Genomic DNA, 24,567 nt, shown 5'->3' on the forward strand with positions numbered 1-24,567 from the left:
CAAGGCTAGCAAGCCAAACCAACTCTTGACCTAGGTTTGACATCTTTGAACTTTCTTCATTTCCCTTTGTTAGCCATTAAAATAGAGAAATGCAGGAAAGGATGAAACAGAGGAAAATGAGACTGCTCAAGCAAACAAAGTGATATTGTAGGCAATATATTCAATCCTAACCTTTGGCTTATCTCGTTTCTTCTCTTCTGATACTCCTATCTCCTGTACTGTCTGTAGCTAAAATACCACTCCAAGGCAAGTGCCATCGCCCTGTTGTGAGCCCACCAGACTTCCAGCAGATAAAGACATAAATGCTTTGTCTTCCTAAACATATCTAATGGAACATGAGCAGCACCTTCGCAAAAGATTCTTTCTCTTCTCAACACATATGCAAGAGAAGATGTGACAGACAACTTCACACTATCTTTCCCAACGCTGATCTAAAGAAAATATCACAATACTGGAAATGTACCACAATGCCAGTATATCTTTTGAAGGATGAGATCTGTGAGGTACCAGGGGATATGGGTTACAATCTGCCTCTTCCTCTTTTTCTTATGTTATCTTAATGGAGAAATGGGATCTCTCCTGAGTAAATATCATCCATGGTGAAGGCTGCAATGCAAAACAGCACTGATACATCCTCCTTCCTAGGAAGTCCTGCACCCCAGACCTGTCTATCTAACGTAACTCTGTTCTCACCCACAGACCTATCCTCTTTTCCCGTTGTGATCTCATATACATGCATTACTCTGCAAGACTCCAAGAGTTTCACTGGACAAAGGGCAAGAACACTGCAAGGTGACGAAGAGGAACACCGGATGCCTTCAGCTGAGGCTACAGCCCATGGATCAAAGGGGAAACACTCTCCCAGCGCTGAGAAGATGAAGCAACGAGCTGCTGCACGCGGAACACCTAGGAGGTCAAGCAGAACCACACACGGGGAAGGCACAGCTAACAGTACCAAGGCAACTGTACTGCTCGCGGTACCAGCCCCAAAAAGCCTGCACCTCCCTGCCACTTCTGTGTCAGCAGCGCTTCATCGCAGCCCTGGCTAGTCCTCCCGAAGCTGAACGCACTGCCAGTGCCGCAGGCTCCTCCACAGCTGCTGCCAAGCTGGTATTGCTACCGTCTACTGGTCGCTTTCTCACGCCACCAATTTGGCTCTTCTATTTTCTTCCCTTCCTGAGCAAACCTCCTATCACATGAGATGATGCCTCTTTCCTCCTCCTCTTTGCCATTCTTTAAGTGGACTTCCATCTGATGGCAGAAATGAGATACACTGGACTGGTCCTTTTCTGTGTATTTCTATTGCAGAGTCATTTCTCAAAGGACATCAGCACCACAGCAGACAAGATGCTGCAGCAGAAAATACAGGGCTCCTTACTGAACATACCAAGGACAATAACCCGGAGAACTCACAGGTAACAGAAAATCTCACGAAAAGCAAAATATCTATATAAACCTCAAGAAAGGGACTAAGCAGATGGCTGGGATCCACTGCAGTTGTAATACAGCACTGGGCTGCACATACAGCCATTCCCGGCAACAACGACCAACAATGACAACACCGTCCACCTCAGCGCCACGCTGGAGGGCTGATGAAGGAGGACTGTGTGCAGCCCGAGACTCCCGGTTAACACAGAAACCAACAGGTTTTCAGAAAGCAACAAAAAGGACCAAACATGCTAAAGGTGTATTTATAACAGAAACTGAAAAAGAAACTACCTTGGCTAGACAAAATACAAAGGCATCACTGTAGCCACTAAAGTGTAAAATAAGCAGAAAGATGCTATGTGGACATGAGGGGGGGTAGCAGGAAGTACAGGCAACTGGAGTAGTTAAGAAATTCAGGCTAAACTGCTATTCCCTGATGGCAACAGGTACCCAACTGCACAAATGATCTCCCAACAGCAGATATCCTACTGTGTCATTTTAAAATGGAATTTAGAAAACACTACGTCTACATAACTGCAAACTGCAACTTAAGACAAAGCTCAAGTCAGTGATGACCTTTCTATTTCATGCACGTCCATACAAGCGCAGAACAATTAGACATCCAACCTTGATCTCAACCTACCTATATATATATATATGTCATTAAAATTGTACTTACAAACTTTATATACCATTTTTAAGTTCCATGACTTTGCTGGTTTTCAAAGGCCTGGTCATATATGCTACTGTGATGTACTGCATGGAACGGATTTTGTGTGAATATCAACTAATAAGACTGGGTCTCTTCACCCTAAATGGGACGGGAGCGAGAACAGAAATCTCCAGTGTTGTGAATTGAATGGAGAGACTGGAGACTGATCAACTGCCCACTGTTTCTTCTAGTAAAAGAACTAGCCAAAAGCTAGAAGGTAGCAGAATCCAATATATTTTTATATAATACAACCTGCAAAAATTCTTAATACTGAACACTGTGATTGCTAAAGTTCATATAGTTTCAAAGAAACAGTAACCAGACTAACCTACAAAAAGCAAACCCACTCAGAGGTACTAAACAGAGGATACCTCCAGTTCTGTGAATTCCTAGCTACTGAATACAGGCACAGTATTTTCAGAAAGTGTCACGATGTTTTTGTCTCGCTCCTATGCTTTAACGTAGTCTGCTGCTGCTGCCTGTAATTGGGGATGCTGGGCTAGACAATCCATTGTGACTGTTTTCATATTCCTACAAAACTTGTTTTTTAAAGACACAGAAAAGCCATTTGTATTTGTTTAACAAGACCATTTGAAAAAAAAAATACACTGAATTCTATAAAGACCTTAGATAGAATTATTATTTTTTTCTTTCTTAATTATGTGTTTCTTTTCTGCATTTGCTGACTTGCAGTTAGTCCAGGGTTCAGGCAGAACAAATCCCTTGTCACCTTGCTCACCCTTTTGAGCACTGACCGATGTTCTTACTCCACCAGTCTTCTGCAAGTATCTTCCCAATCAAATCAGCTTATGGAGGCCAGATAACTTTATTTCTCCTGCTTGCTCTATGCTCGCTCCAAACATCTCCTTCTTTAGTATGGCAAAGCAGGAAACAGATATTAATTAAACCAGTGACACTATTCCTGAACCCTTCCTCTGATTAAGTTCAAGCATAGGCAGGCACACAGTCCTGTATTAGGGAAGTAGAAAAAAATGTCCAAAAATGACTGCTCATGAGGCTCCTTTATGCCCATCAGTGTTAGCTGATTTATGCTCTGACAAGGTAGTATTCATATGCATGAAAATATAAAATTAGTAGGATATTTTTCATTAGTAAAATTACATTTTTTCCTACCTAATATTCTCTGTGCCTCAGTGACATAGTTTTTTTCGGCAAGTCACCTATCTGTAGAGATTACTACTAAAAGATCACTTTTATCCATTTAAAGTAGATCACCATTCAATTTGGAGAATCATTATGGTTGGAAAAGACCTTCTAGATCATTGAGTCCAACCACGAACCCATCACCACCACCCTGCTAAACCATGTCCCTAAGTGCTTTATGTACATGTTTCTTGAGCACTGCCATGTTCTTCCTGTTATAGTAAAACAAACAGAATTTTTTAATACATTGAAGTATGAGGAAACTTGCCCTTAGCAAACCATCCAGCCCTTCTGCTTGTCTCAAAGAAGGGTCGCTGGTATCTGCATCATCTTTGACATGTTCACTTCTTTAACCAGTTCCCTTTTTTAACCTCCACTGATTTTACAACTTTCCCAATCAATCTCTAACCTTAGGTATTATAAAAAAGCAATCATTTTTTTCCAAATCTAACCACCATCACTCTTCCATTTTCTTAGTGATGCAGTCTTCACAGGCCTCCCACTATCATTGCCCTCTGAGTTACTTTTCGCTTATTAGTCACGCAGATGACCAAAACAGTATTCCTGTATGCGTATCCTATTGATTTGCAATGTCCTCTGTACTACTCCCTGCCCCTACTCTTAATCAGGCCAAAATTTTACTTGCCTTCTCAGTGGCAGTGGTTGCTGCTACACACTAGGCACCCACAACGATATTCCGGACTTCTTCTTGAATGATTACAGTTCATTTAAAACTCAGAAATGTAGAAGGAGACATGCTGCAACATTTGTTCATGAAACCCATTGCTCATCCTCTTCTTCAGATCACTGATATATCTACCGGGTGCTCCATACACATCTTCAGGGCACTGTATCCATCTTTTAGTCTGTTTTCACATTGGCAATGAGTTATTTTATCATTATATCATACATTTGGTTGTACCATGGTATGCTTTGAAGCCTTTATTTCACTATAATAAATGCTGTTTCATATAATATAATTTCTGGACTTACGAGAAGCATCTATGACAAGATTTGAGAGATAGATAAGCAGACAAATAGACAACAGAATCAGTAAAGGTATCATATAGGGATGCATAAGTTTGAATAAATTAGCAGTCTTGATATGAAACTGATATTAAATAGCAGAGATTAGCAGGAACTATGAAAAATATATTACATATATATATAAGCGAAAATGAATATGAATCAAGACTTATTTTAACAGGAAGAGCTCCCTAAGCACAGCACAGGGAACAAAGAACAATATCACTATGGGGAAAAAAAAGGTGATCTGACCTGACAGCAGGTATGCTGTAAACACAGATACAACCTGATAGTTAAGAAAGCGACATATACTTTTATACATAGATTTTTCCATAAAAGGCAAGATGATTGGTTTTGGAAGGAAGATAAAGGGGAACAGAAAAAGGACACAGAAGCAGATGAAAGAAGTCAAAACAACGGGAGAAGAAAATGAACCTCTCAGCAGCTTCCTGTGTGAAGATGACACATTTAAGGGCAATGGTCTGAAGTACCAAAGAGGAAAAGATTATTGCAACTGAGTCACAAGGGGATAGATGTCTGGAGAAGAGCTTTGACAAGAACCGCATCGTTGATCTTCTCAAGGCTATATGGAAAATCAACTGTTTGAGTAAGAAAAAAGAAAAAAAGAGAGACAAAGATGACATTCAGGCAAAGGGTCCAACCAACTGGAAAGCCTATGATGGGGTCTACTGGATAGGAAAAAAAAGTGGAAGATGAGTGGCCTGCAGGAAGACTAACAGCTCGCTTTGGATCAACAAAATTTAAGGCAACAGCTGGACACCCAGAGGGAGATGTCATAAAGATGGCCTGAAATGTACTACTGGATAGTAGAAAACACATCAATAAAGAGATAAATCAGCATAAAGACGGTCATTAAAGCCACGTTTATCCATAAAAAAAAAAGTTAGAAATAGAGCAGAGACCAAAAAAGGACAAAGTGAAGGATGAAGCCTTAGAAAAAAAAAAAAAACGCAACCTTTCTCAGAAACAGTGGATAAGACCCTGATGATGCAGGAAAATCATAAAATAAAACAAAAACATATATATAACCTTGTTTAAACAACAAACAGCTAGCCAGAGATAAAACAAACTATCAAGAATTCCTGCAGGATGGGGACGAAATATTGCCCTTGAGATTTTTTTAACCATTAAGATACTTCACATTATAGGGGTGTCCCATTTGAATGGGACAAAGAGGGAAGAAGACTCCTCCTAAGCTGGCATTATGTAAAAGAACAAAGGCAAGATGAAGTATACAAGAGCAAAGGGCAAAGTGACCTCAGCAAAGGAGAATATGTTTCCAGAAAGATCAAGTGAATCCAAATTCTGACTGCCCTCAGGAAATGCTGCAAAATTTTCCTTTTCAATAAACTGTTCATATAGCATTTTTTCTCACAATATTCTACCTCTATTTACATCCCCCATATCTTTGCCAAAAAAATAATGCCAAAAAAATCAAATAAGCACAAAGATTTAAAAAATAATAATAATAACTCAAAGAGTATTTTTTTCCTGAAACGAGAACAGACTCTGGCTCCAAGGAATTAAATTTTTCAAGGACTTAATTCTAATACTATCACAGTGTATGTGGTAATAAACCCAAATACTCAAGATGTGAATCCAAAGCAACAGCCGTGATGGCACATTCATATACTTGGTAGAACACAGGACCTGAAGAGGTAAGGTGAAGTATGTGGGGGGGTTTTCTTGTTAGTTTGCTTTCTCTTTTTTAAGTAAAGGAAGACTGACTTCTTGTGCTTTGATCAAAAAAATACCTGACATAAAGCTGAAACTTATGGAACGAATAAGGCAGCAAAAGCCAATGAGGAAGATCAACACAGAGGCTAGGGTAGGTGAGGGTAGGGTCCTTCAAGCAAGAGAACAGACAAGAAACCCCGGCCACAGCTCGCAAGAAGACGACATACAGATGCAAATGCAGATATTCAACTAAGATGCCACTAGCGGCTGAATTCACAGTGAAGTCAGACTTTTTTAGCATTCAAATAGCTAATGGAAACCAGGTCTGCTGTATTCATTTTGCTATAAACTAAAAATTCCAGTACTTAAGAGGACGGCATGCTCACATGAAGTTCAGCTTACACATGAAGTTCAGCTAGATGCAGAAGAAACACATTCATGTAACAATTTTAGCCACTCTTCTTAATACTGAAGGAAGTTCACTGGTGTGCAAATGCCAACAGAAACCTTGGAAAAGGAAAAAGCATTCCATATGCCAACACCTCCCACTTTGCTTATGCTTCAGCCTAGCTATAGTCACCTGGGCCAGAACCTAGCCCAGGATCTTCATGATCCCACGTGTCCACAGCAAAACCACTGACACAAGCTGCACATCAGCCACTTGGTCATCTCTGCACACCTGCCAATCTAGCAACAGACTGCACATTGGCACCATGTCAACAGCTCACTGTTTTCATGCAAACCAAATGTCACCTGGAGGGCCGAAGCCTTGCAGGCCCCACCATATCCAGGACCTGCAGGTCACCAGTTACTTTCTATATTATCTAGAGTAAGCCTGAATTATGGAGGCAATTTTGCAGCATGCATTGAGCTCCTCAGATTTCTGCTATCGCTGCACAAGAACCCCCACCTGATGTCTTCAAAAAAGTGTCACAGAGGCACCAGAATCCTCAGGAGAGGAAACACCCAGGACTACTGGTAATGAAACAATATCTGGATTCTTTCGGGCTCCTAGTAATTTTTTTCTAATATCTACCTAGACAAGAAATCCAAATGTTATAAATGGTGAATGCATTCAACTATTAGCAAATCATCTAAAAACATAGTATCCAACGACAGAAAAACAGAGGTTAGCAATTCCCCTTAAAAGGAGATTGAAGACCCAACTCTTAAACAAAAGCTAGATGATTTTTGAAGACTTGAAGGATTCCTTTAATTGGCCATAGCACCCCAAAATTCCCCTTGGGCGAGTGCCTATAGATTGCTACAGTCTGCAGAGCTAATCTCTCCAAGCCACTGAAAGTCACCTGTTAAGTAGCCAGAGGATACATAAGAGCCCAGTCTGGACACAAGAACCAGAGGCAGCACCACAGGGCTTCCACAGGCTTTCATCAGAATTGTTTTCCAAAACACAAGTTTGATTACAGAACAAAGTGTCCTACAAGCCCATCTGGGTCAGATCCGGTGCAGATTCTGCACTGAGCAGGCTCAGAAGGCAGCTATTCACCATTCACGGAGAATCAAAGCAAAATCACAGCACACACCCCCCCCAGAGACCAGCCTGCATCATCCACGACGCTGAACAGATCGTGGGGCTCTGTGCACCCCGGCGCTCTCCTGGCAAGGCGCGACGGCACCCAGGAGCGCGCGCCGGGCGCCACAGAGCCCAGGCAGAGCCTCCGCTCTCCACTCATCCCTCTATTCGGAGCCAGCAGCTCACTAACTTTCCCGACTCACCACCCCATGGACCAGAAACTCAAAAAGTTTGCTTTTCGTAGCTTTGCGAGCCCCTCCTGTAACTTCGTCTGTAGCCATCAGGGTCTGCTCAGCCTCTCTCACTCTCTCTCTTCCTCTTTCTTTCCCTTTTCTGCCTTTTTCTCCAACTCTCCCCTCTGAGTCCTGCTGGGCTCTCACACTTCTAATAGCGCGGAGTGGGGAGGGGGCCCCTTCAGGGCCTTGCTGACGGCCCACTCGCACACAGCCTCAGCTGCTGCATTCCTCCACTGATAAGCCAGAAATAGTTTGTGCTGCCGGGTGCTCTGTGTTTACTCTGCAGGGACAGAAAATCCAGCGTTTTAAACCTCTCTGTCCAAACACCAGAGATAAGCAGGAGGCAAATTGAAAACACGTCTCCATTCTTAGCGGCAGCACTGCCACCTCTCCTCCACGGCGCAGGGACCAGAGAGCCGGCAGTGGGGGGAGGGGGCCGCCTCAGCACTGACATAAACTCGGTGCCTCAGAGAGACTTTTCCCATTGGAAAATGCAGAGGCAGGCAGTGAGAAACAATGACTTTCCCTCGCTCCCACCGCTCCTCCCGCACTGCTTTTCCAGGCCTTTTCCCTCGGGACCTGGCAGGCAGCACACAGAAACATTCGCTGGCAGTCTTTCCAGCACACGAGACTGAGCACTAGCCCCTCTGGACAGGAGAGAATCAGCAGGAGACAGAAAGCAGGGAACAGGGAAGCAGGGCGGAGAGCGAGGGGCAGAAGGCACGGGGGGGCGGGGAGGACAGCATGGCACCGTGGCAGCCGCAGCACCAGCATCACCTCCAAGGCCCGCGGCCTCCCCACGGCCACCCTGCAGCTGCTCGCCGTCTCCCCGGGCTGTGGGAAACCCTGCTGCCCAATGGACACAAATGGTTAACGCCACGGCTGCCATCACAGGCTGGGCGGAGGCTGCCTCTTGCACAAAGTCCCGCACGTGGCAAGGCCCTGCTCCCCACGCGGGCTGGCATTGCAAGCCTGCTGGCGCCGCAGCGGGGGCAAAGCAGGGCCCACGCGGCCCTGGCTCGGCAGCCATTCCGCACCGCGGTGTGGGCTCCACGCAGCGGCAGGATGGTGGCGAAGGGCCTGCTCCTCCACGTGCACGACAGCAAGTGCTCCTGGATCCATCTGCCCTCCACACCATGGGGGAGATGCTGCCAGGTGGCTTGCTCCTCAGCTTGAAATCCTTATCTACAGGCTGCGAATTTTCTAGCAAAACCACGAGCTGCAGAGAATCAATCTGAAACAAGTAAATAAATGCTAGGGAGAAGCACAGAGAAGGTACTGAATCAGTTGGCTGGGAGCAGTGAGCTGCAAGCATCCCACAGCACATAGGGATGGGGACAAAACCTCTGCTGACCTTCAGGGCTGACCTGACCCAGCACAGCTACGGAGACCCACGGGAGCGGCAGAGCTTTGCAGAAGGCGGTAATGCTGCCGCCCCCCTCCCTCAACCTAGTCTTATCCATGCTGCCAGGAAGGCAGCAGGGCTTTGTTCTCTGCAAACCGCCCAGCTGCTTGAACCAAACGCACAGTGCTGTGTCATCAGCGTGATGCCAGCACACCTGGCAGGGCGGCAGTGGGCCTGGGCCTCGGCAGTTTCGTTCAATCCCAGAGGACAAAGCGCTTTGCCCAGCTCCCAGCACAACGGTGCTGTGCTTCCTGTAGCGACCACAGCAGCTGTGCTGCAGCCGAGTTACTGCAGGGCTCTGGGCTGGTGCTCTGCGAGCGGGGCGATAGGCCTCATCCTGCGAGGTGCAGAGAAACTGCCCAAGGCACGCGAGCCCCGAGCGGGCTTTGGGCAACAGCAAGGCCGGCGCCAGCCCGAACAGCGCCCCGAGCGGCCCGGGCCGCGCACGGGGCAGGCGGCGGCGGGAGGAGGCCGTGCCGGCCCAGCCCCCGCCGAGCGGGCGCGGCAGCGGCGGCGGCGGCAGCGGCGGGGCGCGCAGTCCCCCCTCGCGTCCCCCCGCGCTGCTCCGCCAGCACCAGCGGCACCGAATGGCAACGACGCGCCCGGCACGGGCAGGGCGTGCGGCAGCCGCGGCCCCGGCGCGCCGCGGGTAGGCCAGGCTCAGCCGGGCCCGGCCAAACCGAGCCAAACGGAACGGAACCGGGTTGGGCCGAGTCGGGTCGGGTCGGGGAGGGCGACAGCACGCGCTCCCGCGGGCCCTGACGCGGCGGCGCGCATGCCCGGCGCGGGCCCGTGAAGGTCAGCCCGCGGCCTAGCGGGAGCGCGCAGCGCCGACTTAACTCCTTCCGCGCCGGGGCCGAGCGCGGGCGGGCAGGGCGGGTCAGGGAGGCGGCTGCTCGGCCCAGCCCGGCCCAGCCCGGCCCAGCCGCAGCGGCCGCGGCGCTCCCGGGAACAGGGCGCGGCTCGGGGATAGCGGCTGGGTTGGCGCCGCCGCCCCCGAGGCTGCCCCGCGCGGCGGGTGCGGCAGGCCGGGCCGTGGGGTCCTCGCGCTCCGGCCCACGCCTGGCAGCGGCCGCAGCCGCTGGCGGGGCCGTGGGGCAGGAGGCTCCCATGGAGCGCGGCCGAGCCAGAGGCTGCACCCTGCTGGCCGCTCCCCACGGGAGCGTCTAGGACGCGGCCCTAAAACGGCATCATAACTGGGCCAGTCGCCTGGGAGTCGGGCACGGAGCATCCACTGCTGCCACAGGCAGGACAAGCAAATTCTGAGGGATACAAAAACCGTTCACGCAATAATAAAACTTGGCGCTCAGCTTTAGGATAGTTCTCCGAGCACTCCAGCAAAGAAGGCAATATAAACTAGCATATTTTGGGCAGTGGAAACTAAGGCCTAGATGAGCTGAAGGGATGTGCCCGGCCTCACCGAGCTGAGACCTCAAGCTCAGCCCAGTACTGCAAAGGAAACGTGCGCAGAAGGGCAAGGGCAATGCCCCCTGATTATAACCACTTGGCATTGAAAACTATTGTATTTTAAAACGGACCCTTTTTCCCTATTTCCCTCACATTTTCTCGTAACATTTAGAAAATCAGTATGCTTAAAAACTGCCAGATTCCCCACAAACACTTTTCCCTTCCCCAGCTGCTGCCAGCCCCGAGATGTGTCTGGCCCAGGACACGCAGCAGCCAGGACCGGCTCCGTGGCGCTTCTGCCCTCTCATATTCAGGGAGAGGGAGGCTCTGTCCCTCCTTGCTCCCTTCAAACTCCCTTTGTGATACCCTCCAACTCAGTTTATTTAAGGAAAGCCTGAAATTCTCCCTTCTCGCCTCTCACAGCTCTGGGGGCCACCTCTGTCCAACCAGTTGGATTATTCTTTTTGTTTTATAATTCTGTTATTTTTCAGCTTTTGATATTTTTAAACTATAGCCGTCAGGCTGTAAAAGCTGGGAAAGATAAGGTGGTGTTTTTTGAGGATATGTTTGTAGCTACCTCAATTTTTCTGACCTACAGGTAGTTAGAGAAGTAGATAAAACTGCTGTTTGTCCTAAAGAGGCATGGTATCTCTCATCCAATTTTCACCCAACTCAACAGGGTTCTGTCCACTGAAATATTAAAATAACCTTTAAATAACTTAAAATATTCTCTACAGTTTTAGAGCTGATGTAATATAGCATAGGAATCAGTACTGAAAATCAGGCAGAAAAATGTCCCAAGGTAGTAACTTTGCTTATTATAATAATGTTTTCTCAAGAAAAAGAAAAGGCTTGGGGAAGGAGATAGCAACTAGGTCCTCAGTTCAGAATTATTCAGTATTCTCATTGCAGTCTCAATAATGAACAAGAGAGCATGCTTATTAAATTTGCTAGCAGCATAAAGTTGGGGGGGAGCATTATAAGTATACCAGGAGAGAAGATTAAAATTAAAACCCTGAGAAGCTGGAGAAGTAGTATGAAAAGCCAGGCATAGTTCAATGTGAAACACTGTAATGTTTCACATCAAGGTGGGAATAGTCACCTCTTAAATATAGGATTGAGAACAACTGTCTAAAGAGTAGTTTTTGGAAAAAAAAAAATAAGAGAGGATGAGCTGAATGTGAATCAGCAATATTACACCCCACAAAATAAGCAGACAAACCACAGGAGCATTAGCAGTGAATGCTGCCCCACTGCTCTCTTCCCCTTGGTGACAGCAGCGATACTCCAGACTCTTCTCTTTCTCTGCGGCTTTCCCATCCTTCCTGCATTTCATAGAATCACAGAATCACAGAATGCTAAGGTTGGCAGGGACCTCTCGAGGTCACCCAGTCCAACCCCTGCACACGCAGGGTCACCTAGAGCACGTGGCACAGGGCTGCGTCCAAGCGGGTTTGAAGATCTCCAGAGAAGGAGACTCCACAACCTCTCTGGGCAGCCTGTTCCAGTGCTCTGGCACCCTCACTGTTAAAAAAAAATTTCCTTAAGTTCCTTTTGGAACTTTGGGTGCTTCAGTTTGTGGCCATTACCTCTAGTTCTGTCGGTGGCCATCAGATCTTTAATTTGAGCAAATCAATAATAAAGTACAAAATATGAAAGAAGTATGAATATATGTAGCTAAGGAAGAAGTGAGAAAGCACTAGCAGAAGGCACTAGGAGAGGAGAAACCACATAACCAAAGAAGGAAAGCAGAGCAATCCTGGCATTTCAGCCACCTCCCATCAGCTAAGCTACTAGAACAATTACTTAGGTGAATAAAACCGCAGCAGACTTAGGACCAATGGAAATAAGACCAGTAAGTAATACTGGTCATCATAAAAAAACTGTGTTGCCCAGGTGTCTTTTTAAAAGTTCTTACTTTGCAGAATAATTAAAACAATTGAAAAGAAATTGCTCCCCCCAAAAGTAAATGTTACTCTCAAACAATACATAATTAGAGCAAACATCAGTGAATTTTAGGAAAATGGCAGCCAATGGGAAAATGACAGATGTAATTTAAATGCAACTTAGAAAAATGTTATTATATGTTTTAAATTCTTAACATGCATATAATTTGTATGTAATGCCAGGCAAAATAAATATTAGCTGAAAGACTATAAACAAAAGGGAGTATAAATAATAAAATGAAGTAGAAAGGAAGTGGCTATTAAGGACTCCAAAGATAAGTGTTATATCCAGATTTTTTTTTTTACCATCTTCCTTAAAGATCTCAAGAAGGGAATAAAAGGCATGTGATTAAGTTCTCATATGACAAGATTTTGGGGAAGTTTCATAGCCAGTGAGGACACAGATTAAAATTCAAATGAGCCTAATGTTAGACACAAGACTTAGGCTGGAAAAATGCAAGCAGACATTGGAAGATAAATCCTGAAATGAAGGAATGTCTACATTGTAATGTGTCCGTAGAAGCAGACTAGACAGTATTCAAATCTTTTCAGCTTTCCATTCTCATACTGCATAAATCCATATCTGAAGTCAAAGAAATATGGAAATGTTGGCCACAGCAGCTCATGTCACAGAGATGTGATTACAGTGCTCAAGCTTAAGTGGGACAACAGACTTTCAGCTCAGGATCTTTTCTGAGCATGAGAGCATTGTTGAAGCAGAATGCAGCACAGTACAGTCGCTTCTCTCCTCATCCCTCACCACAGCACAGGCGCAGCATGATGCAGATCACAGCTCAGGCAACAAACTGAGCCTGGCAATGCGTCGCGAAGGCACAAAGCGAGCACAGTACCATACTGCATATCTTCCCAAAAGAAATGGGTCTAAATGACAAGAGACATAAATAGTCGCACAGATTACCTCTTAAACATAAATGGACCTCAAGGCATATGTAGGGGGTAGAAAAAAACTAAGCTGAATCATTATGGCATTTGGTGCTTTGCAAAATAAATAGAATTTACAAGGATCCACTAGAAAAACTCAAAGGGCTTGAGGTAAGTGGATGTGTATGTGGACTGCAAGAGGGAAAAGAGCATGTGCTGTGCCTTAGGTCACATTATCGGTGATATTTCACTATTTTTGCAGTCTCGGTGCTCAGTTGGGTCTAGGGCCCAACAGCAGAAAATGGTATGGATACAAACCATATGGTCCCTGTCCTTTCCAGTCTGAAGTTAACACATGGAAATGGAAATGGAAGACAGAGACAGCACTATCCATGGTGACAGGCAGCAGGCTTGGGGCACCAGCTGTTTAGCTACGCTAGTTTTGAATAGCCACGAAATTCCTACTCCCTGCATCCCACCCTCAGCACCTGTTTTCTGACCAATTTATACCCAGGCTGCAACCTGAAACCACAGGAACAATGTACTTGTGGGGGATGTTACTACCCTGTTCTCCCATGGGGAACCAGCACGCTTCCTTTCCCCGAGACACTCAGATATTGCACCCAAGCCAGTACGTGCACGTGTGACAGAGCAATGTGGCTGCTGCCTATAAATATGATGGCAAATAATAAAGCATAAGTCTCTGCTAAGTTTATAGAGAGAAAGGCTTTGTAGATTATTAGTTATCAACCCAAGGGTGACAAGAAAATCAGAAAAATATGTCACTAAATCTAGGCAGGCAATATTCCAGATAGTAAGTCTGCAGTAGGATATTAACAAACATTAAACAATCACTAAACAACACTGTACAAACAAACATAAAAAAATAAAAATGGTGAAAATTTTATGTAACTGAAGTTAAATGTCTAATATTCCAGCCATAAGGAATGTGAGGAGCAAAACACTGAAATCAAAAAGGCTACAAATATAAAAAAGCCTGTGAAATTTCCATTCTTTAGAAAAATTTGTCTATAATATAACTGATGCCTTTAATACTTCATCTGATCAATAACAGCCCTCCCACTTACCTGAAACCAGCACCGCTACCTTTTGCATTTTTTCCATCATTAACTTCCAAACAGCTTTTTTTTTTTCTATTTCTCCATCTTCTGCCTTTACAGCCAATCCTTCCTTCCTGCAGTTGAACTGTTCTCACTGCGTATCTCAGCACTGTAATTCTGTCTTTTCTCAACTTTGCAAATACTTGTTGTCTCCACTTGGAATGTTGCTGACAAAAATTTGCTCTGAAACCCTCTCAGACGCTGAATAAAGGTGTAAGGAAGTGCCTGCCAATGTACCCATCTTCTCTGTTTGCTGGCTTTAACCCATCCTGCCACCGCTTCACTGTGGCGTTTCTCATGCCTCAGGCCTTCAAGAAATTTTGTCAACCATCACAGTTCCTCATTAGAAATAGCTTAATGAAGAACCAGTTTCAGCTCTATGACCCTCCCCCTCATAACAGCCTTTCCATTACACTTATCATTTCTTTTCCATATTTTCAGGATCATGAAATAGGGGGACAAAGAAGAAAACAGGATCACAACTCTTTAGAATAGACTTTGGTCTGTTTGGAATATGCTGGGAAGAACCCTGTGGGATATGGCCCTAGAGAAAAGAGGGGCTTGTTGCTTTTCAAAGATCTCTGCCTCCAAATTCAAGACTGATCCACCCTTACAACAAGAAAATCAAGCAACGGTGACAGGAGGCTTGCGTAGATGAACAAGGAGTTCCTGACCATAAAGAAGTAAGAATACAAGAAGTGGACGCAGGGAGAGGTGACTGAGGTGGAATATACAGACACAGAGCATGCAGGGAGGGAGTTAGGAAAGCCAAAGCCTGTCTGCAGTTGAATCTGGTAAAGGATATGAAGGACAACAAGAAAGGCTGCTACAAGTACATCAGGGCCCACTGCTGAATGGGGAAGGGGAGCTGGTGAAGAAGGGCACAGAAAAGGCGGAGGTGCTCAATGGCTTTTTCACTTCAGTCTACTCGTAAGACTGATCTTAGCAAACCCAGGCCGCTAAGATGATGAGACAGTCTGGAGCTAGAAAGACCTATCCTTGCTGGAAAAGAATCCATTTAGGAAACATTCAAACAAACTGGATACACAGATATGTTTGCTGAGATTCAGAGATCCTCTATATACACTTTTGAAAAAATTGTTCTGTCTTTTCTTTTACAAGAATTATTATCAGACGCTCTAATGCCTCCTGGCTAGCAAGAATCCTGCTTTCCTTATGAAGAACTGCACCAATGCAGGCAGTTAGTGACAGAAGAAGGAATTGTTTAGACAGGAACATGAGTGTGTAGCGTCACTCTGTCGTGCAGGGAGCCAGCAGAGCAGCACGAGCAGCAGCGCCTGGTTCGAGGCTCGCCGCTCCCCGGGCTGCCGCAGCGGAGCGCCTGGGTGCGCGGGCGGCCTCTGCTCTGGCACAGACACGGAGAGCACAGAGCCTGCGCGGCCGGCACTGCAAAGCTCTGCACCGAGTCCTCCCTCTGCCGCGCTTCACGGTTTATTTCCATGGGAACAGATTCCTGCCTTTCCCGTTGCCGAGGAGACAGGCGCTGCTTTCGTTGTCTCTGAAGCATTTCAGTGTCTTTAAGATCATAAGGAGGTTTACACAACTGTAGGCGCTTCCTCCCCCAGATAAACTGATCAACCACTCTCCCCATTCCTGTTCTGCAGGACCTATTTTGGGCACTTTTATATGTCAGATTATTCCCAATAGCTGGTTTTGTTACCCAAATTTAAAACAACATCTTTCCCGCTATTGTTCGGGCAGCAATTTTGAGTCACTCTCACTGACCAAGCCTGTAGTTAAACTAATTCCTTCCTCTCAGTGGGTTCCTTTGGTCTTGATCTGTACTAAAGCTGGCTGGCAAGGCTAGCGTCACTCCCTACTCCATCTTCCCCTGCTTCCCCCGTTTTTAAATAGAATGTGTTTGCAAAAGCCAAGGGCTCTGTATGCACTTGAAGCCTCAGGATGGCAGTAGTGCTGGCTGGCAGAGCAGGCACAGAGGAGAAGGAGGAGGATTCCTGCAATGTTTCTGAACTTTGCTGTCAGGTATTGGAGAGCTCTGTGAGGCTGTGGGCGCCAGGGAGACTGTGCCCCGCGCAGGTTCCTGCTGCCCCTGTGTGGCAGCCTCTGCCTGTTAACTGACGAGCATTGGAGCAGAGCAGGATTGCAGCAGAGGAGACCTGCAGGGCAGCAGTGGAGAGCAGCACTACAAGCTTGGCAAAACATTTCATTGATGCCAGGGATTATCTCCTCATGTTCTCCCCTCCCTCTCACCAATATTTCCCTCATCCTTTCCAGCACAAGGGGAGCATAAACTCACAATGAAGGCTTGGAAGTTGAGGATCAACAGTTTGGGGAGGGAGTGACAACTGAGGAGGGAGCCTTGTGTTTATCTATGTGTGGGCAAGGACAGGCAGTGAGAGACTATGCTCAAAGACTGATGGATGGACTCCCACACTGGAAGAACCTGGAGGCTGGTAATTTCTTCTCTTCTATCAGTGCTCTAACAGTCAAGGGGAGTAAGTTCCTTTCACTGCAAGAGACTTTAGAGCCATCTGGGATTGAAATGTGCATTAAGACCCAGAGAAAGGCACATGGCTGGGGGGGGAGACTCTTCTGCAGGGGGTGGAGGCATTCGTCTGCTCACCAGACATGCTTTCCTGGGCTGAGGACCCTGCTTTGGGGTCTGCTAGGCCCACATGGGCCTAGGGAGTCCTGGAGCAAGTTGAGAGAACTACAGAGCTCTGGGGACAAAGAGGCAGAACATGGGAGCCCAGGCAATCCCTGAACTAACAGGTGCAAGGGAAGGGCTCAGGTCAGAGTAGAGGCATCCTGCAGGTCACCAACTACCTGTGTGGCTGACACTACAGAAAAACAGAGCTTTGGCTTTTGTGACCATGGATCCTTTAAAGAATGAGGGCTACTAGCAAGAAGCAGGATTAATATGACAAAGTGGTATAGGCATCTTTTCCTAAAGGCTTGCCAGCCTAGTGAGGAAGGACTGTGGTAACAACCCATATGTTAGGAGATGAGGACAACAGCTTGCAGGTGAGTGAGGAAACAGGGATGGGGCAGGGTGATGAGAGCAAGAGAGCCCTCAAGAAGGATAAAAAAAAGGTCAGAACAGGCCCACCTTAACATGCCTACACACGAATGCACACTGGGAAACACGAAGAGGGAGCCGTAGCTCCACATGCAGATGCAGAGCAATGACATTGTTGGAATGACTGAAATGAGAGATACCTGGCACGACTGGAGTGCTATGACAGATGACTATGGGTTCCTCAGGAAAGACAAGCATGGGGGATGCTCTTTATGTGCAGCACCAGCATCTTACAAACTGCCCCAAAAGGGTGAGAAGTTGGATGAAATCTTCAAGCAAGTGCAGAAAGTATCCGCATCGTGGACCCTGGTTCTTACAGGAGACTTAAACGTCTCAATCAGCTGGAAGGGCAACACAGCAGGACGCAAACAGCCCAAGAGTTAACCTGGTCAAGTTCAGCAAGGGGAAATGCAGTCCTCTACCTGGGGAGAAATACCTTTGTGCACCAGTATGGGGCAGTGGCAGGGGAGAGCCTTGACAAGTCCTGGGCTGAAACGGCTACACATCATAACTAAGGGTAGTAGCAGCAATAATTCCTAAATTCATGTACAGCGAGAGGCAATGTTCAGCTCTGCTATGCGTATTGGATCAGGAATTCCTCCTTTCCAGGTAAAGTGGCCTTGTTAACAGACCAGGCTTCCCATATAGGATCTTTCAGATCAGCACCATCTCCCTCTGACAATATTTTCCTGGGTAACTAAATATGCTAAGTTCTTGTGGTCACTCATCATAAAACTTTTTTTTTCACACTACAGAAGATTTTGGAGGTCTCTGCTGAACATATTTTCATACTCCATTAGCCTTTTTGAATTGCAGATAATTGAAAGGGAACGAGTACTAGAGTAATAGATAGAAATGTTCCTTGAACAGCATCATTCTAGGACATTTTTTCTTTTACTATGATTCCAAAACTCATCTACAACCACTCCCTCTACACAGATCAATCTATGTTTGTTTTTCTATATATGATCCATGTATATCTACTAAAAATGATGTGTGTTAAAAAGAAAATGACACCTAAATAAAATATATGAACAGTAAACATTTGTTGATGTATATTTAAATTGCCCCCCCCCACACAATTATTCATCACTGCACTAATTCTATCATCTGATATCTCTTTCCAAATCTTTATGGAGTTTTATTTTTGCCCCTCAAATACTTGTTTGCTTAACATTTCAAGTCATGAAAATATAAGGCTATTCAGAAAAGAGAAATATTTTTCAAAGTGGCTCTTCAGAGAAGATTTCCATTTATTGGGAGCTTAGACACTTATTCATATGTAGACACCTATATAGCTATACCTAAATGTAGGTGTTTTAATGTGAGCATTGAATCCCACCCTGATATTTGAAATATTACGAGGGCCTTACTCTGCTGGGACAATGGCAGTTAATACATTGATCATGAGATCGTGGGACAGAATATTCTCTGCAAACAGGAACCAACATAGAAAGAACAAACTTCCTAAAAAGATCAGGAAAGTCCAGCACTGTCTGTTTTTAAGGAGCATTCTTCTTTGAGAAAGACCTAATGATGCTAATTCTTACCATTACCATTCTGACACCATCATTGAGCACAAGATCATAAATCAACAACGATTGTCTGGAAAAAAATCAAAAAAACAAATACTCTTCCAGGATTTAGAGCCTGCAAGACAGGTGGAATAGTACAGCTTCATCTGAGACACTCTCTAGTCTTTGGTTCTGCACTTCAGAAACAGAAAATACAGAATGCCAGAATGGTTGAGGTTGGAAGGGACCTCTAGAGGTCATCTAGTCCAACCCCCTGCTCAAGCAGGGGCACCTGGAGGACGTGGCACCCGGTCGCATCCAGATGGGTTTGGAAGATCTCCAGAGAAGCAGACTCCACAACCTCTCTGAGCAGCCTGTCTTTATAACTTATATGGAAATATTGAAAATTCTGCTCAAGCAGGCTTTAAATAGTTGGTTTTAAATAGTACCAGAGGAGGTCCAGGTTTGGCAGAGAGATGGTAGAACATCACCATGTAAAGATCAATGAAAGTTTTTAGACTAACACTTGTCAAGAAGGACAGGTACAGCTGGTTTTGGTAAAGTTCCTAACCCTGCAATGCATATAAAAGTCTTCAACTACTCAAGAGCCAAAGGATGCATACCAAAGAAACCAGAGGGATCTGGGAGAGAGGGAATGATTTATAGGTGGACAGTGACAGTGCCTCATCAGCACCCAGCAACATTAACCTTAGCACCCTCTCCTCACTGACTCTTCTCCTTCCGCATCCAAGCATTCAGACTGCTCCATAATCTCAGTTCCAGCCCAGCTCCACTGCCGCTCAACTAATGCAGCTCATCAAAAGAGCTTGAATTGGTCTTCTTGGGGTCTTTGGCGACTGTACATAACAGCAGTTTTCTCAAAAGAGGCCTTTGAGCCCCAGATGGAGAAGTATTTGAGCCTATGATATCCAGGAGAAATCTTACTACTGCCACTCATTCTACATGGAAAGGTAGAAAATACAGAAATGGGTGGCAAGGTAACTTAAAGCATCATCTGATGCGGACCTGTGAACCCAAGTAATCTGTTAAGAAGACACAAGCAAATGCCAGACCTGTGGCGCCTCCAGATGATGCTTCTACAGTCACAAACCATAGAACATAAGACCATTAAGGATCATTCCATTCCTGGGCACCCAAACATCTCTGCTCTCGAAGTGAAGATAGTATTACTTACCTCCACTGCAAAGTAAAGGTAAAGCTGAAGGGAAAGAATTCCGTGTTTCTGACCAACGGAATTACATTTATCAACATGAATCCACAATCCCATGGGTGTCTTAATTCATACTATTTCTCTGTTACATGACCCATATTGTGTATAGGTGTCTTAATTATTAATCCACCCTTCCTATAAAGTTAAAAGTGAAGGAACTTTTGGCAAAGGGCGAATGTTGGGAGATATTGGCAGGGAAAAGCCTTAAGGAAAAGATAAAATTAGTAGCAAGGCAAGTCCTTGCACTGCTTAATGACATAAACAAGAAGAAACATAACCCATAGGCTATCTGCTCAGAAGCACCGCTTTGTTTCTGCAGGAACAGAGTCGAGCCAAAAGAGAAAAAGCAGTCTTCTTATCTACACACTCACCATGAACACGGACTGCAGTACTTGTGTGTACATTATTTCACTGACATGAAGTAACACTCTTTCATGCACACATACATCCTAAATGTAGAAGCAGATTATACCAAGTTGAAATAGTAAATATTAACCAAGCCAAAATACTAAATAGTGAATATTGAACAAAAATGATGGAGAGATTTTAAGGAGAAAAATATGAGTAATATTAGGAAGCTCTTTGTTTAAGAGCATTTTATTAGATACTCAAAAGAACATAATCATAAACAACAACAGAAATAAAAAGATACACTCCTTTAAAAGAGGAAAGTAACAAGAGAATCAAAAATAAAAAGGCAACAAAAATAAGAAGGCAACAATGAGGCCAGTATTCATAACCTTTACATTACAGTAATTGCAATATCTAATGTTCAATTACAGGACTTAATGTACTAGACAGTCACAAACAATATGAAAAGATGTTTTTAAAAGTTCCAGTATGCTTAGAATGAAAAAAATGCTTAGAAATGATTCGCAGTTGATGAAACATCAAGCAGTCATGTGATTCTTGACACTAAACATTTCTATTAAGTATTTAAAAAGGGGTCAGAGGATATGTTCACTCTTTATATTGAAGTCAAAATGCTTACTCCTCCAGCTGTTCCTATACAAAGGTGCTAAGGGCAGATAGTTTAAAATTATGTGCTAGATACTACCATTCAACTGCTTTACAAGATATGACTTATGTGCTCCTCACACCATCATTATGAATTCTTAAGAAATCTTGAAACACTGGAGAAGAATAGAAGAAAGATAATATTGCACCAGATAATTAAAAACTGTTAACTGGATGACTTGATTAATTATAGGCCAGTAAATCTGTCAGTCTAACAGCATTGTTGATATACTACTCAGTAAATATCGGTGCTACTGAAGAATATTTTTATAATTAACACAGATCAAATTTTATGGAAAACATATCTTGTCAGACTAACCTGATAAATTTTCATAAGGCTACTTGTGGGGAGGAAGGGGGAAGGAAAAATATAGCCACATTGTCCTTACAGCTTTCCATAAAGCACCAGTTGTGTGGGTACAGTTACACTGTGAATGCAGTTGAGGTCAGTGCAGAGAGTGTAATCTGGCAGTAGATTTCACCTCAGCTCGATGCAGATGTCTGCAACACATGCACCTACTGACGAGCTGACCACCCTCGAGCAATGTGGAGGAGCAGCCACTTTAGTGAAGTTTCAGGACATTATAGAATGATCTATGTTTGGCCTTTATATTATAGTGTGGTGAGTCAAACCCTGTATTCTGTGCAAAGAGAATCTGTGATGACTAGTTCAGATACAGACAAGTGCAGTTAATCAAATAAACCACGTCTTTTTTATCCACTTGTAATGCATGGCTCTAGAATCTAACCAGAGAAACCACAGCATAGTGTAACAAAAGCATTTTAAATAACCTAACCACTTAATGAGTGCTCTGTGTATAGCTTCGAAGTGTTGGTATGCGTAAACTGCTATTCTGCAATTAGTTGCTGTGATAACAAATCGCAGAGCAAACTCCAGGGAAGAGCGACTATGCTAAGACTGGCATTAGCTGAAGAACACTTCGTCTCACTATCTTAAGCTAGGCCACAGAGCCCTTGTTTTTTTTTTATTTTTCAGGAATTTCTTTAGAAGTCAGATGACAGAGGAGTGCCATCCAGGCTGAGAATCACCGTTCATCTCATTTACAGGTCCCAGAATTTATTGTGGCAAAGCAGTGAAGGTTAGAAACAAACTACCACAAGAAGCAAGAATAGGCAGCCAGAGCAGAGTAAAAGTTTAAACTTTTAAACATTTTAAACATTTAACAGTTAAATGAAGAATTGGTGGTAGAGAAGACTTGTTATTTGGTTAATGTCATTTATTATATTTACGAATAATACAGGAGAAATATGAGATGGAAATGAATCCTTATTCCGTTTGCATAAGACACAAGAGGAGAAGTCACTCATACTGTTATCCAAGTGCTACGGTGAACTCGGAAGAAAATATATATATAAAAATAAATTCAGAGGGCCTGAAATAAGATTTCTTGGGAAGCAATAAACGTGCAAGAGTCTTCCCAAATATGGAAGAAACAACAGACACACAATGCACATGCAAAGCAAGGGTCAAAGAGCTGATAAAAATCTGGGAATGTGAACCAGGACCACCCTGGTACAAGCAGCTAGTGTGGACTTCGGTAACACAAGGGTCATCCTGGTGTGAGCCAGGAGGGACAAAGGCAAAGCACAGGTGTGAAGGGGAAATAGAAAAAAAAAGAAAAAAAAAAGAAAGTGGCAATAGAAACGCTAGGAAAAAAAACCCCACACTTACTACAAAAACATGAAGAGGAGGCTAAAGACATGGTAGGACCAGATAAGGAGAAGGGGTCGAGGAAGGAGTTAAGGATGTATAGAAAGCATTAGCTAGAGAGTGATGTAAGAGACCAGAAAGTGAATGTAAATAAATTACTGAGACAAGAAAGAAGTCAAGAGGAAGCACAGATAAGTGCATATGGAAAGACAGACAAGAAAGAAAATCTGTGAAAGTTCAGTCTGCGACTAAGAGGAAGGAAAAACAGTTGCAGGACAGAGAAGTAATAGACAAGTTGTATCAGATGATATCAATGCTATATGGTGGGGTAGAGTCAGACTCTTCTGTGCCTCTGCCAAGAACTACTCAAAGAGCTCGCCAGAGCTATGGCCCTGCTCTATAGCCTGCCGTGAAGAAACTCTGTCAGCAACGGGTACCCAAGGATGGCGCGTCCACACTGGTCTTGTCCGTACAGGCTCAGCATTCAGGATTCAGAAAAGGAGGAAATGTCACCGATCAAGATAAAGAAGTGAGAGATGGAAATACAGGCATAGATCCTTCGTATGCAGCAAAGCCACAAAAGTGCTGTTCAAGGCCTGTCTTCCTCAGCACGTGTCCAGGGGGTTGTTGCTGGACACTTGCCAATCATTCTATTCATACCTGAAGAGCTGAGAAAATCTGGTAATAACCTACAGATGTTCAAAGGAAGTAGCATGAAAGTCTGTAAATAAGAAACACTTGAAGAGAAAATAGTCAGTAGGCACTTATGTCACCCTAACTGCTGTGACCCATCTTAAGGTGTGACAGTGTTGTTGTAAAATTAAATGTCTTTCAGAAAGACATTGTTTAATATTAATATGTATTATAATATACATAACAGTATTTCTCTCCACAGTTGCAAGTTCTGCTACCACAACAATAAAAAAGTGAGACTCTCCAAAAGCCAAATGCTCGGGTCAAGTCTGCTTCCTCCCATCAGCGATCCCATATAGCTCAGTTCCTGCAGCTGAGAATGCGTCCCTAAGCCACCTAAAGCCAATCCACACCATTTCCTTTCCAACTTTTTTCCAACAGGAGCAAAACAGATAGCAGGCACATACAGGAAGTTAAGTTGTCCTGGATGAAGAAAGCTGGCCATGCTTACTGCTCCTTCCCCCACCACTTCTATACTCTGTGGTTGGCTTCTGTCCTAATCCGCATTTCACCTCACAGCAAGGCCACGCCTGCCTCCAGAACTTGGCTCACCCACCAGAGCTCCCTATGTGTTCCCTAAGCTGCACTGCAAAATCTCTTACCCTTTTCCTCTGTCATTCCAGGCGCTGCTTCCTAGCTCACCGCTACTCCTCTGCCTTTTGACTCTTCCCTGGACTATGTGCTACAATTTTTTAGTTTATCTAGTAAAAATTTATCTGGTTCAAATGTATCTAGTACAGAGGGGCTACTATGCTACAGAAATAATGAAGTCAAAGACAGGGAAGGGAGTTTCAATTAGACTATTTAAAGGTCTATTTTT

The 24,567-nt window shown here is 44.6% G+C and overlaps 1 protein-coding gene across 4 annotated transcripts in view; it reads right to left on the reverse strand.

The window, feature by feature from the left end:
- SMARCD3 (SWI/SNF related BAF chromatin remodeling complex subunit D3) overlaps positions 1-24,567 on the reverse strand; it is an 80,740-nt gene that overhangs the window by 44,830 nt on the left and 11,343 nt on the right. For 2 of the 4 annotated variants that reach the window (XM_010227900.2, XM_088519958.1), the window contains exon 1: positions 7,766-7,930. The exons of the other annotated variants lie outside the window; for them this stretch is intronic. In XM_010227900.2, coding sequence (XP_010226202.1) covers positions 7,766-7,843 — 78 coding nt within the window. In that variant the 5' untranslated portion in view covers positions 7,844-7,930. Of the gene's footprint in view, positions 1-7,765; positions 7,931-24,567 lie in introns of those variants that run through there. 4 annotated transcript variants of the gene reach the window in all.

Source organism: Tinamus guttatus, unplaced genomic scaffold (genome assembly GCF_059628265.1).
Source record: "Tinamus guttatus ecotype Peru unplaced genomic scaffold, ASM5962826v1 Tinamus_guttatus_pri_ptg000078l, whole genome shotgun sequence".
Lineage (NCBI taxonomy): Eukaryota > Metazoa > Chordata > Aves > Tinamiformes > Tinamidae > Tinamus > Tinamus guttatus.